General features: G+C 42.1%; 1 protein-coding gene across 1 annotated transcript in view; it reads left to right on the top strand.

The window, feature by feature from the left end:
• The window catches only part of gogo (golden goal), a 325,542-nt gene that overhangs the window by 245,076 nt on the left and 64,475 nt on the right, over positions 1-15,991 (top strand). The window contains exons 7-8 of the mRNA XM_068226859.1: positions 7,954-8,084; positions 14,168-14,395. Coding sequence (XP_068082960.1) covers positions 7,954-8,084; positions 14,168-14,395 — 359 coding nt within the window. The remainder of the gene's footprint in view (positions 1-7,953; positions 8,085-14,167; positions 14,396-15,991) is intronic.

The raw sequence follows: 15,991 nt of genomic DNA, 5'->3' as shown, positions 1-15,991 counted from the left end.
TTAGTCGAACAGCTCGTCTCCTTTCTCCCATGTCTTCCCAGCCTAAACTTTGCGACATTTTCATAACGCTATTGTTTTGTCTGGAATCGCCCAGAACAAATCGAGCTGCTTTTCTTTGTATTTTTTCCATACTCTAATTGGGGTCTTACCAGAGACTTACATGCCCTCTCCTTTACATACTTACTTCTTCTTCTTCTTTGAGTAATTCAGTCTAATGACTGATTTGCCCCTGCCGTGAGTCCATTCCAACTGGGTCGATCCTATGCAGTACGGTTTGCGTCTGCATAGCTCGTGTATCCTGAGTTCACAAGAAATGTCTTCCTTGGTCTTCCACGAGGGAGTTTCCCTGGTATTTACCTTCCAGAATTTTCATCAACACATTTCTGTGTCCCATACAAGAAAGCCAGCTGTCTCTTTTCTTGGACAATGTTCAATACCTCAGTATTGGCCTTCTCCACCCAACTAATCCGTTGAAGCCGACTCCAACACCACATCTCAAAGGCTTCTAGCATCTCAATATCACTCTTAGTTAACGTCCAGGTCTCAGTACAATACAGCGCAACAGACCAAACATAAGATTTCATTTTTCATTTACGTAAAATTTGGGACAATGTTTTCTGACGTAGAAGAGACTGTTAATCTCTGAAGGCTTGCTTTGCTAGTGATATTCGTGCTTTTATTTCAGTATGACACCGAAGAAATACTGTTATGATCTGGCCAAGGTATTTGAACTGTGATGCCTGTTGTACAGGCTCACCACTGATCATCACGTGCAATAACTCCTAAATATCCTCATAACCAAGTGCAGAGATCTCTACCCTTTATTTACAGTCCCCCTTATTTGATTGTCCCAGGGACGATTTTTCCTTAAATTAACACCTTGGTACTTGCAGTGATTCCCGTAAGGAATTTTCACCCCATCAACGCTGTAATTAAAACTGAGATAACTCTTCCTTTTAGTGAAACTCACAACCTGATTTTTAACCCCGTTTACTACCATACCATTGCCTGCTGTCCATCTCCCAACAGTGTCGAGGTCCTTTTTCAGTTGTTCACAATCTTGTAACTTATTTATTACCCTATACAGTATAAAATCATTCGTAAAAGTCCTATCTCTGATTACAGTTCTTTACTCACAGCATTTATATATAAAAGAGAACATAAAGGTCCAATAATACTGCCTTGAGGAATTTTCCTCTTAATGTTTCTGTTAAAACACCTCTGTCCCGCTCATTGACAACCGTTTATCTAGTCTAGCAATTAACTTGTGTTGATTAGCAGTCTACTCTTACCCTTGGCTTTTAGCGCCTAACGAGGTTGAGATCAATTAAAAGGCAGTGTGTTAAAACCTCCCAGGTTCACCTTCTCTTTACTCCTCCCCTTTCACTTTTCACCTAGATAGGGTTAACATACGTCCTATTTTGGCCAGACATATCAATTTTTCCGTTGGTATAAAGGGTATCCAGCCGGGTTTTCTTTAAAAAATCCTAGCTTTCTAAATTGCTTACGAGTGCTTAAAATTCCAAATGTTAAAAACAGAAAATACCTACTAGATACCACGATAGATAGATTACGATTTAAGATCGCTATCATCAGTAAATTCGATACTTATAAACTATTGATAATGATTGAAGTAACAAGCAGTAAACAGTCTCGTTTCTCGCATGTCGCACAGGTGACAATGCTGTTAATCACACTGAATTATTGAAACGTGTCCAGTTTTCTTTTGCTATTCCAGCTCATAACAGCAATGTGGAGACTGTGTTTTCTTTAATGCAGTCTCAGTGATCCAAAGAAAGAAATACGCTAACTCCTGATTCTGGTAACAATACTTTAATTCTCCAGGACAAATTATAGAACATTAGCCCTTCTCTTACATGAGTCAGAAATGTTTTTGTCGACAGTAAAAGAGAGGATTAAAAAGAAAATAGACAGTAATTTAGATAATGGCCAAATTGGCTTCAGATCAGGGAAAGGAACGGGAGACTCAATATTGGCACTACGCCAAATTTTGGAAAGGAAATTAGAAGTAAACTTATATCGAATTTATTGACCTAGAAAAAAGAATCATTTGATATGGTTGATTGGAAGTTTATTGTTTAAAGAAATGCCCAAAGTAGGATATTTTATTTACTCCTCCCATTTAACTTCTTTCCTACGTAGAGTTACCATTGTCGTATCCTAAGGGTTGGACAGGCTGGGGACTTGGGTTCATTTTTTTTGGAGGGGAGCTTAGTCCTATAAATAACAAGATCGCCTTTACACATACACACTCTTCCCTTCACCTGTATTGATTAGATAGGCACATATTATATATTTGTAAATTATACAATTAAGAAACAGTAAAGGCACAGATTCAAATATTTTCCTGGAGGGAACTCTGTTACAGTCAGTTTCTTCTATAACACAATAAACCAAGAAATAGTTAATAGGTCTCAGAAAGCATATCAGTTTTATTTTCAAGTGAAAAATCTACTCTGGGATGATAAAACATCCCAGGAAACGAAACTGACTATGTTTCATACTTACTTCAGTCCAATGCTCACCTATGGACTCGAAACATGTACCCTACATAACATGTAAAATTCAGTCAGCAGAAATGAAATTCATCAAAACAATGAACAAAAAGACTAATAGAAAAGACAAGATTAGAAATGAAGCAAAAGGAAAGAGGCTTAAATTTTATTTTGAGATACGCAGCCTACAATGGTTTGCACATGTCATGGGGATGGACAGAACGAGAACAGCAAGGAATTACTTTGAGAGAGAAGTGAAAGGGGAACCAGTTGTTCCCACGAGGGCCCTAGCTAAGTGTGACACTGCTTCCGCTTGTGCTATACTCCTCACTTTCATTTTTCTTAACCAACCTCCCTTGGTCCTTTCTGACCCCGAGGCCTAGGGAGTCTTTTTTTTTGGACCAGGTGAGTTGGTCGTGCGGTTAGAGGCACGCAGCTGCGAGATTGAATCCGGGAGATAGTGGGTTCGAACTCCACTGTCGACAGCCCTGAAGATGGTCTTCCTTGGTTTCCCATTTTCCCACCAGAAAAAGGACATAGCCACTTCCTTCCGACTCCTACCCCTTTTCTACCGCATTGTCACCATAAGACCTATCTGTGTCAATGCGACGTGAAGCAAATTGTAAATAAAATAAGGGTAGACTTTTATTTTTACGTCCATCGTGGCCTTTCATTTTATTTTGCCGATACCCACATTCTCGAAGAGTCGGAGCTCTTCCATTTTTTCTTTGATTTAAGCCAAGAATAACAGCCGAGTAATTTGTTGCGGTTACGATGCGTCTCCTCATAATCTGCCGGACTTCTGGCTCAGTAGCAGTCGCTCGATAGGCCAAGACCCGCAACTCATTAGTGTTATAGCACCATTTGGGGTGGCTGGTGATGTTAAGATAGTATGGTTGCTCAGTTTTAGTTCCTCGTAAAACAATAATCACCACTATCCTGAATCGTTTTCTACGATATTTGCTTGTGCTGATGCATCCTTTATGTGTAGAAATCGAATCTCACTACTCATCTGAATGTCTGAATAGTTTCCTTCAGCCTTGCCGTCCTATAACTTGTGCTGGGACAGTACGGTTGGAACGGGGTGCAGTCCCATGGCTGTGAGAATTTTGTATGGCTGGAAACTGGAATGGAATACTCTAGTCGGACGACACATTACCTTACTTATTGAACCACCTGCTCGACGAGGTGTGTCTAAAAAGTACAAAACGTGCGGTGAAAGGTACCATAAGGCAAATAAAAGAGAAGTTACTGAAAAATATTTTTAGTCGCCTACTATGTACTGTCCATTGGTCACAATACGCTTTTTGCAACGTGTAGACAGCTGCCGGAAACTGGAAGTGAAGGTGTCTTCTGGAATCTATCCAAGCGCTGATGCCACACGTCTTTGGACGTCCAGTATGTCAGCAAAATCTATGCCTTTCAGAACTCTCTTGAGGCGAAGAAACAAAGAGAAGTCTGCATGGGCCAGACCCGGGAATTACGATGGATGTTCGAGAACAGTTACGTGCGGCTTGTCAAGAAGTTGCACACACGGATCGCACTCTGTGTGTGGCCGTTGTCGAGGAAGAGACCTCACTTTTCAGCCCTTTCGAACTCTGAACGAACATGCCAAATGTGTGTGAAACCGTTTCGAAACGCTCTAGTAGAATTCGGCGTTGACATTTTGACCCTCTGGTACGTATTTCAAGTGGACCATGCCATTGCTGTCGAAAAAGGCGATCAACAATGTCTTGATGCCTAGACTTCTAGAGGCGACTCGTTTTGGGACGTAGGGAACCCATTGAACACCATGCTATTAATCGTCGCTTGGTCTCCGGATAGAAGTAGTAGAACCAGCTCTCATCGCCTGTGGTGATGATGATTCTCAGAAAAGATGGATCTCGATCACACGTGTCAATGAAATCTCAGCAAGTTCCATCCATGTTCCTTCTGCTCATCAGTCAATGTGCGTGGCACAAATGCAGAATATATCTCCCGCTTATCTAAATTGTTGCGAATGATGATGTTCACAGTGCCCTTGCTTATCCCTAATTCCTCTGTTATTCTTCTCAGAGACAGTCGCCGATTTTATGTCTGCATTTGTCACACTTGTTAGATGCTCTCCATACTTCTGCTTGTTGATGGTCGACTCGGACGTCGCGTATCATCAAGAGCTTCCTGTCCATCCCGAAAGCATTTGAACCAGTTGTAAACACATGTTCTGCTTACGGCTTCTGTTCCGTACACTTGCACCAACATCGCATGCGTCTCCGCTGCCGTTTCCCCAATTTTTAACAAAACTTGATGTTTATACCTTACTCCATTGCACTATGGCACAAGTCTTCACACGAACTACCTTCATCAGGCCGAAGCAAACTATCTGCTTTAGCTACATGTATTCAACGCTACGTGGTGCTTCTAAAGATGACACTCTATTCAGATGCGCACGAACGCAGTGTTACCACACGTTGCCATTGCGATATCGGTCCATTCGCCGTAATTTTTAGTCACACCGTGTATTATAAGAGGGAAATTAGAACGGAATACACTGAAGAGAAGTCATATTACCTTATTGAACCAGCCACTCGTGTACATAACACACGGTGTGCAGGGTAATGGCTGTGAGGAGAAGCGGTGCTGTTTTGGCCGGAAATTGCAATAGAGTACTCTAGTCAGAGGTCGTATTATCTTATTCATTGAACCACTTATTCGTTTACATATTATTCTAATAGTAATAAAGCAAGGCTGTAGTTTTACGTGACTGATGTCGTGATCACAGCCAAGGACCACCAGTTTTACGTGGAATGCGAACCACAGGGGCGTGAAATTTTTATTTCAAAAATCCTGCATACGGTGGAATTCGAATCGTGCCCGTCTTGGGAAATACCACTGACAAAGTGATTATGCTATCCGCTCCTAATAATTAAATACATATATTAGAATTCCTACTCCACAAAATTCGAAAAGTGGTACGGGGTCAGTCCGAGTCCGACTCAGGAGGTCAACTGAGTAGAGGCGGTTCGATTCGCATCTCAGCTATCCTCGAAATAGTTTTCCGTGGTTTACCCGCTTCTCCCCCAGGCAAATGCTGGGATTGTAACTAAAATCACGGCCGCTTCCTTCCTTCCTTCCTTCCTTCCTTCCTTCCTTCCTTTCTTCCTTCCTTCCTTCCTTCCTTCCTTCCACCTTGTGTATCCCTTCCGATCTTCCCATCTCCACATAAGGCCTCTGTTCAGCATAGCAGGTGAGGACGCCTGGGCGAGGTACTGGTCCTCCTTCCCATTTTTATCCCACCGACCGAAAGTCTCGCGCTCCAGGACACCGCCCTTGAGGTGGCAGAGGTGTAATCCCCCGCTGATTCCGAGGGAAAAACCAACCCTGGAGAATAAACGGATTAAGAAAGAATTCCCCTGTCATCCCTAACAGGGCAGTGATTACTAATCAACCTGACGTCAGTTTCACAGATGAACTGAGCTAGAGCACATGTACTATTACATTGCTATAGCAATCATTTTCTTCTTCTTCGACCACTTTTCCCATACCCTGGTGGGGTTTCAGATGCGAACTGTGTCGCTCATGAGTACGTTGCCGTTTGTATGGTCGGATGCCCTTCCTGACGCCAATCCTATGTGGAGGACACATTTCTATACCAATACTCCCATAATATATAAACTAAGATCCAAGAAAATCCAGTAAACACATGGACTTGACAGTACATTCAAACGCCTGTGGGAACAGCAAACGTTACTATCACTGCAATTGTAATCTCAGCAGCTGAAGTCTCACAAAAACAGCTATAGACAGCTCTACACCAACTGAATCTGCCATTCAGCTTATATTGGGAACTATATAACGCAGTTGTCACATAGTCAGAAAATTCATAAATTCAGCAAAACTTTTTGTGTGTAACCAGCGAAGTTTTGCTGAAGAAAGGGCAAACTACACTGACTGACAGTGACAATGCAACACCAAGGAGGAGTGGTTCGAAAGGGATGAAAGTTGGGGAAAAAACAGAGACGGCACGGACGAATAATTGATGTTTATTTCAAACCGATATGCAGGTTACACAATGCGCACGGCATCGACTCAGTAGGATGTAGGACCACCGCGAGCGGCGATGCACGCAGAAACACGTCGAGGTACAGAGTCAATAAGAGTGCGGATGGTGTCCTGAGGGATGGTTCTCCTTTCTCTGTCAACCATTTGCCACAGTTGGTCGTCCGTACGAGGCTGGGGCAGAGTTTGCAAACGGCGTCCAATGAGATCCCACACGTGTTCGATTGGTGAGAGATCCGTTGAGTACGCTGGCCACGGAAGCATCTGTACACCTCGTAGAGCCTGTTGGCAGATGCGAGCAGTGTGTGGGCGGGCATTATCCTGCTGAAACAGAGCATCGGGCAGCCCCTGAAGGTACGGGAGTGCCACCGGCCGCAGCACATGCTGCACGTAGCGGTGGGCATTTAACGTGCCTTGAATACGCACTAGAGGTGACGTGGAATCATACGCAATAGAGCCCCAAACCATGATGCCGCGTTGTCTAGCGGTAGGGCGCTCCACAGTTACTGCCGGATTTGACCTTTCTCCACGCCGACGCCACACTCGTCTGCGGTGACTATCACTGACAGAACAGAAGCGTGACTCATCGGAGAACACGACGTTCCGCCATTCCCTCATCCAAGTCGCTCTAGCCCGGCACCATGCCAGGCGTGCACGTCTATGCTGTGGAGTCAATGGTAGTCTTCTGAGCGGACGCCGGGAGTGCAGGCCTCCTTCAACCAATCGACGGGAAATTGTTCTGGTCGATATTGGAACAGCCAGGGTGTCTTGCACATGCTGAAGAATGGCGGTTGGCGTGGCGTGCGGGGCTGCCACCGCTTGGCGGCGGATGCGCCGATCCTCGCGTGCTGACGTCACTCGGGCTGCGCCTGGACCCCTCGCATGTGCCACATGTCCCTGCGCCAACAATCTTCGCCACAGGCGCTGCACCGTGGACACATCCCTATGGGTATCGGCTGCGATTTGACGAAGCGACCAACCTGCCCTTCTCAGCCCGATCACCATACCCCTCGTAAAGTCGTCTGTCTGCTGGAAATGCCTCCGTTGACGGCGGCCTGGCATTCTTAGCTATACACGTGTCCTGTGGCACACGACAACACGTTCTACAATGACTGTCGGCTGAGAAATCACGATACGAAGTGGGCCATTCGCTAACGCCGTGTCCCATTTATCGTTCGCTACGTGCGCAGCACAGCGGCGCATTTCACATCATGAGCATACCTCAGTGACGTCAGTCTACCCTGCAATTGGCATAAAGTTCTGACCACTCCTTCTTTGTGTTGCATTTGCTCTGTCAGTCAGTGTATTTTATTTTAAAAAGAATAAGAAATATGCTGTTCTTTTCAGTTGACCCAATATACAGTCTACTGAACGCTGGATGTGTGCTGTGTTGTTGTAGAGTCCGACTCAGGAGGTTGGGGAAGCTGGAGCGCTTGGACCACCTGCTCAACGTCATGTGGAGGTGGCACTCGCAACAGATACCGGCTATGTGACTCTCCACCACCTCGATATGGTGCTAAGTTCTGTGAGGTAAGTCGTCTTCTTTTTAATTAAAAAATCGCCAAGTTGTATTACGATATTTAAGCTGTCCAACATAGGATGAGTAGAGATTTGACAGGCCCATTACCGGTCAGGACAGTTCAGCACATCAGAATTCTAGACAGTGTGGTATGTTAGTAATTCTGTATCTCAAATACACTTTCCTTCATTAATCTCGGTGTTTTTTTACCTCAGCTATGTCCGACTCCATGGCTAAATGGTTAACGTGCTGGCCTTTGGTCACAGGGGTCCGGGGTTCGTTTCCCGGCAGGGTAGGGAATTTTAACCATAATTGGTTAATTCCCCTGACACGGGGACGGGGTGTATGTGTCGTATTCATCATCAATTCATCCTCATCGCGACGCGCAGGCCACCTACAGACGTCAAATCAAAGAACTGCACCTGGCGAGCCGACGTCCTCGGACATCTCCCGGCACTAAAAGCCATACACCATTTCATTTCACCTCAAATATGCTCCAGACATACAAGTTCAGACTAGCTATTTCTCCTCCTTTAGTCAATTTTAAATGTTAGTAAATTGTTTTGTTACCAGCTTTCGGATACAAGAAAATACAGACAATTATACAGAAGAAATGAAATATCTCGGAAAATGTAATTAATGTGGTAGGATGATTGAGCTGTTTATGCATTCCTCTGTCACACTTGTAGGAAACTCAATAATTGACGAGTGTTTGTTCTAAAGGTGCTATTTCCACTTGAGAAAAAAGTTTACTATTTCGTCCAGTCGTTGAATTCTATCGAATACCATGAGCAATCCAGACCAGAAAGATGTAGTTCCTTAAAAGTAGTACCACATTCGATGATGGGCACGTTATATATCCCTTTTATTATACGATTCCTTGCGTTTCTCCACAATTTTCTTAGGGTGGAAATAGCGCCTTTTGGACAAACACTTCTCAGTATTTGTTTTAATTTTCTGTTATGTATGAAGCTGAACAAATAAGAAACGGAAGAGTATTTATATTTACTTTTATACTGACTTCTACGTAGTTATTTCTGTTTGTATTTATTTTGTCCAAAATTTCTTAGAAATATTTTATGTTGTAACTTAATCAATTTATAAATAATTATTTGAATTTGACAATGAGAACATGAGTAGTAAGTAGAATTGTTTTTGGGAAGGAAGTTATATGATACTATGGGTAACAAAATCATTAATGGAATGTTTCAGTATCTCAGTAACCCTCCTGGTGGCCATGATCGTGAAGTCGTCAAGTCTGTATGGCCTGACGCCATTAGTAGCCGGTTCGACTCCCGTTGGTGGAAACAATTTTCACCATCAGAATGTTAGCCGGTAGGGTAGAAGAGGTGGTGGCATACAATTGATAATCACTAGATTCAGTAGATTCAATTACAAACCTCTCCGCGGTGCATTTGTCGCTGTTGATGGTCATTCGTCCGTCTGATGGGGACGTTAAGTCTTGAGCAGGACCCATTCTGTTACACGACTGGAGTTCTCTGTATGCCTGGGCAAGGTTTCACCCTCTCCTTACCTCATCATCATCATCATCATCATCATCTCACAACCAGACACGCAGGTCACCCATGGGAGTCAAATAGACCTGCATCAGGCGCGCCAAATATGTCGTCGAAAACTTTCAGCACTAAAAATTATACGATAAATAAAATAAGGGAAATAAGGGGAGAGATACAAGCAGAATAGGATCCAGTATATTGTGAATTTAGTTCCCTTCGGCTACGCCGCAGTAGCCATTTCCTCCAACAATTAACATTCCAGCCAGTAAAATAGACTGCAGAAATTGCAATAAACATTAAATTGGGATCTTGGACTGAAACTAGATGACCCCTTAAATCGCCCAACAGAAATCTGTTTCTTTACCATGTAGTAGAGTAAAGGGAACTTAGAAATTGGCATAGTGGTTGCACAAGATTCACGAATGGCTTGAGGTTAGCTTAAAATGGGGAGGTCACTGCATAACATTTCACTGTGACCAAACAGATCTCTTGCGCTTCCCCCATTTCAGTCTCCTAGTATAACTCCATTAATTAGTTATAAATGCTATGAGACTACTTATGGGAACATTAGAGAGTTTACTTAAATCAATAAAAGTTACTCCCAAGAGTGTTAGCACCGAGCTCGATAGCTGCAGTCCCTTAAGTGCGACCAGCATCCAGTATTCGGGATCCTTGAAGATGGTTTTCCGTGGTTTCCCATTTTCACACAAGGCAAATGCTGGGTCTGTACTTAATTAAGGCCACGGCCGCTTCCTTCCCAGTCCCAGCCTTTTCCTATCCCATCGTCGCCATAAGACCTATCTGTGTCGGTGCGACGTAAAGCCAGTAGCAAAAAAAAAGGGTGTTAGCACATGGTATTACTATGTCTTCACATTCACAAAAAATGCGTTTCATCTTGCTTTCTTCTTTATAACATCTAGTACAGGAGAGATTTACAGTGATTCCAACCTTGTATAAATGTCACTTTAGTCTGCAATGACCAGTGAGCAACTTAGTTATCCATTGCAGATTTCTTCTGCTCGTATGAAATAGTTTCTTTGTCCTACATCCACCGAGCTATTTTATACGAGCTTTTGAGTACTTGTATCCTTTATTTGATCTCCAGTACTCTGTATAACTCTCGATCATCCATTCTTAAACTTTAGCCCAAACTGGTCTATGGGAAAATTCAAATACTGGCTCAGATGCTGGGAATAAGATTAAGAACCCTCCATAGCCAATTTGTAAGCCAATTTATTGTCCTGAATTCCTTCAACAAACAAATCAATCAAACACCACTGATCTTCATTTAGGGCTGTTGACCAGGTGGCAGATTCCCTATCAGTTGTTTACCTACACTTTTCTTAAGTGATTACAAAGAAACTGGAAATTTCTCGAACATCTCCTTTGGTAAATTATTATTCCAATCCCTAATTCCTCTTCCTATAAACGAATATTCACCCCAGTTAACTTCTTCAATTCAAACTTTATCTACATATTGTGACCATTCCTATTTTAAAAAGCTCCTTTCAAGCGTATTCGTCTACTAATGTCATTTCACGCCATATTTCAGCTCACAGTTCGGAAAATATCGCTTAGTCGAGTAGCTTGTCTCCTTACTGCCAAGTCCTTCGTGTCCTGGTTCCCACATCACCGTATAATAATAATAATAATAATAATAATAATAATAATAATAATAATAATAATAATAATAATAATAATAATAATATATTATTATTATAATATATTATTATAATATAATATTATATATTATAATATATTATAATATATAATATATAATATATAATATATTATAATATTATAATATATTATTATTATTATTATTATTATTATTATTATTATTATTATTATTATTATTATTCCGTTTATGGCCAATAAATACCACGTTAAATAACTGTTGCACATGTATGGAAGTCTTTCATTGCAGTCCAGAATCGTTGAATGCTTTCCCTGACAACCTGTCGTCTTTCCATCATCTAATCAATGTTCTTCATGGAAGCTCTTGAAGTTGTTGATTTTTAACCGGTACTGTGCTCGATTTGAGATGTCATCTTACCTTATACTAGAATTTTTGGAGTCCTTCCTCACTACCTAAAACCACTTGTCAGAAATGTTAGGTCTACCATCATATATATATTGTGCTGGTTGCTTTACGTCGCACCGACACAGATAGGTCCTATGGCGACGATGGGACAGGAAATGGCTAGGAGTGAGAAGGAAGCGGCCCTGGCCTTAATTAAGGTACAGCCCCAGCATTCGCCTGGTGTGAAAATGGGAAACCACGAAAAACCATCTTCAGGGCTGCCGATAGTGGGGTTCGAACCTACTGTCTCCCGAATACTGGATACTGGCCGCACTTAAGTGACTGCAGCTATCGAGCTCGGTCATCAAATATCTGAAAGATTTGTTTTGTCCATCACTTTCCATCCAATCTGAAGAGGTGCCCATAAAATTTTAGTCTTATTTTACTAATAGTCTCTACAAGTCGTTCATTTTCCGGATACAGATCTTCATGTCCCCTTAACCTATATTGCCCATTTATAAATTTTGGGCCAGGTTGAGTGGTTCAGACGGTTGAGGCGCTGGCCTTCTGACCCCAACTTGGCAGGTTCGATCCTGACTCAGTCTGGTGGTATTTTAAGGTGCTAAATTACGTCAGCCTCGTGTCGGATGATTTACTGGCACGTAAAATGAACTCCTGTGGGACTAAATTCCGGTACCTCGGCGTTTCCGAAAACCGTAAAAGTAGTTAGTGGAACGCAAAGGAAAGAACATTATTATTACAATCTGTGGACCCATTATCTTGCGAAGAATGTTTCTCTCCGCCTTCTCTTTGTCTCTTAGACCAGCCTTCCCGGTCGTTCAGGGGCATTCACTGCATCAATTATTATTGTTCCGAGGTATCTGTTGAACAGCAGAGGTGAAAGAAGGTGCGGGTGGAATGGGTCTCAACTACCAAATTAAAGTTAATTTAAAACTTTAACAAAGGTTATATTTTCTTTTCAGAATCAACAAATAACAACAACAGAGAAACAGGTACCAAGTAGCAGGAAAACAAGTTAATAAATTACATTGCTGGGGTTCAAGCCCCGGGTAAATAATTAATGAGCTCCATGCTCCACTTTACCAATATTCAACCAGACCACCTAGGGCAGAATTCCCCTGAAATCAAAGAGCACTTGCTCTCACCAAATACATTCCGGCCTTCAAGAGACACTCAAAACCTAATTTGAAACAAGCGAACCGGCTCCCAGTTACTCGAGCCTATTTAAGACATCCTCGACTTTTACAATCGCTTGCCTGCAGGCACAACTTACAAATTTACACAGGGGTATCATGTACCCAACCTACTGGGCCTACACAGAAAAGAAACAGGTTAATTACATGGCCCAAAATACCCAATTGACTGGAGGCGTAGTTTGCACTCCTAATACACTTTTTAAAACCTAAGTGGCTCTAGGCCGATATACAGGGGCTAATCCCAAGCAAGGGAGGTGACACGTATGAGAAAACTTTAATTCATAAGGAAGAGAAGAAACGGTTATGAAAACGTAGTCACCTCAATTTCAAAATGAAGGGGAGTTCGAGAGGGTGAAGCACTCTCTATCCCCGCTTTACAGTAAAAGAGACATGAAGTTTTTACACACACAGAAAAGTTAATTTACATTTTAAAGGAATTGGTTACATATTAAACGTTTCGAACCCTCCCCGAGAGTAGACTGCTGAGCTAGCAAGAAATGAAGATGTTAACAGGCCATTACCTTGTAGATGAGCTGCTGCTTGAAGAAAGAGGCGCTTCCCGCCCCCTGCTATATATTCACACACTGAGAAAGATGTTACTGAAGTGGCACCGAGACAAGAAAATCAGCAGTTTGTATACCCTCGTGGAACATTCGAGACCTTTCATGAATGATAACAACCCGCCCACAAACTTTTATTGGCTACCAGCAAAAACTAATACACAAGACGATGAAGAAACACCTTATTGGTGGGAAATTAATTACAGAAATTTATGATTGGCTAATTTCAAAACTGGCGGAAGGAAAGGATTTATATTGCCAACCCACAAACCACAAAACAAAATTTAGTAAAAATAAAACTTAGGAATACAATATTTCTTCAAGAAAGTTCATCCCATTGCACCAGAGTGTGTTACCATAGTTTTGGGTAGCGACATCTGTTAGAGAATGTTCAAACTTCTTGATACGGAGCAAACAAACACAAATCAAAATAGACACAGTTCAGAACACTTCAAGATTACCAAATTTACAGTAGTGACATCTTCCGAGAAACCGTTGAGTTAATACAGTTTGTTAAAGTTCAGACTTTCTCCTGTAGAGAGGTTTCAACTGGCGCAATATTTGAATTCGCGGCGTGGAGGTGTACCGCCAGGTACAATTATTATTATTATTATTATTATTATTATTATTATTATTATTATTATTATTATTATTATTATTATTATTATTATTATTATTATTGTACAAAATCTGCATCTCTCTCGAGGTTATAACAAAGGATCTACTTCTTAGTATATATGCTGCCTTTCTTCATTATTCAACATATGTTGTGGACAGGGTCCGTCTTTGGAGACGCAGCACTGTGGAGTTGGCACCGGTACCTGGGACTGTCCACGATCCGTGCCTGAAGACGATCAGGAGGTAGCAGACCGCCCAGAGGTGCAGGCTGAAGTGGGCCCGGGATGCCGTTGTGGATGTGTGGTTCATCTCGGCTTCGCCAAACCTCGTCGCCTCGTAGCCACTTCCTCCAAGAGCTGTCCAGGACGAACCTTCTGGCTTATACAGGTACGTTACTGACATAATGTTTATTTGTAATATTCTCCTGATATATTTGCTTAAATTTCTTAATTGGCTCAGTTATTACAAGACATTATATTTCCAAATAAAATATTAATACCAGGATGCTGCCAGAGGATATCTTGTAGGGTAGCGTAGTTTATAGAGACTTCATAAATTTCGCAGGATAGGGGGCTTGAATAACTGCATCAACTTAGATTAAGGATTGATCATAGAATAACTTCTCCAAGCAACATATGCCTTTTTTTCTCCAGCACTGAGATATACATGCGTCGATGACAGCTCACCTGTTAAAATACAAGATTTATATTTGTAGGGAATTTCCACGTTCGCTGATCTAAAAAAGAAATCCACAATTAAGATCATACTGGAGACCGCTTTCTTTCTTGTCTGTTGCACTACCACTCCGTCATCAAAGATATAAAGCAGCGCCAAACAGGCCGTCTTTCATACAGATCTATAGAAATGGCTCCAAACAAGGACTGATGCATACAGGGAATTGTACGTAGGTGAAAGAAACAGAGCGAATAAAATTGAATCAAAAAGAAGTCGTGGGTAGATTTTGACAATAACATGGAAAGGCTAGATAGAGCAGTAATAATGGTCACTAATAAAGAATCTTAAGAAGGGAGGGAAAAGGAAATGAAATTGCACTGAGTCAGATTAAATCATAATAGATCGCAGGGAATCACTGGACAGGTGGAAGGAATATTTTGAAAATCTTCTCAACGTAAAGGAAATCTTCCCGGTGACGTCGCGAACAACCGAGCTCACGAGCTCATGGGGAGGAGGACAATGATGTTGGTGAAATTACGCTTGATGAAGTGGAAAAGAATGATTTCATAGAGTAATAATTTTAGCATGGAGTGTTGGTAAGGTACTTTTAGATTGGATAAAGGCACTAATTGCACCTATCTTTAAAGAAGGGAACAGGAAGTATTACTAAAACTATCCAGGTATCTCACTGATTAATATACCAGGTAAACCATTCGCCGGCCTCACGGTGTAGGGGTAGCGTGCCTCTATTTTACTCGGAGGCCCCGGGTTCGATTCCCGGTTAGGTCAGACATTTTTACTTGGATCTGAGGGCTGATTCGAGGTCCACTCAGCCTACGTGATTAGAATTGAGGAGCTATTTGACGGCGACATAGCGGCCTTGGTCTAGAAAGCCAAGAATAACGGCCGAGAGGTTTCGTCGTGTTAACCACACGACACCTCGTAATCTGCAGGCCTTCGTGCTGAGCAGCGGTCACTTGTAGGCCAAGGCCTTTCAGGGCTGTAGTGCCATGGAGTTTGGTTGTTTTTAGGCCAAGTATTCACTGGTATCTTGGAGTGTAGGGTGCGATGTGGTTGAGAGGAATTTTGATAAAAACCAGTGCGGTTTCAGACCACAGAGGGGCTTTCAGGATCAGATTTTCAGTATGCGCCAGGTAATTGAAAATTTCTACGAAAGGAATAGACAGTTACGTTTATGTTTCGTAGATATAGAGAAATCATATGACAGAGTATCGAGGGAAAATATATTCGCCGTACTGGGTAGATTATTAAAATCAATCAAAGGCATTTTGGTTGACAATTGGACTG

This window comes from Anabrus simplex, chromosome 3, assembly GCF_040414725.1.
Source record: "Anabrus simplex isolate iqAnaSimp1 chromosome 3, ASM4041472v1, whole genome shotgun sequence".
Taxonomy (NCBI): domain Eukaryota; kingdom Metazoa; phylum Arthropoda; class Insecta; order Orthoptera; family Tettigoniidae; genus Anabrus; species Anabrus simplex.
This window is presented reverse-complemented; position numbering and strand designations above follow the sequence as displayed.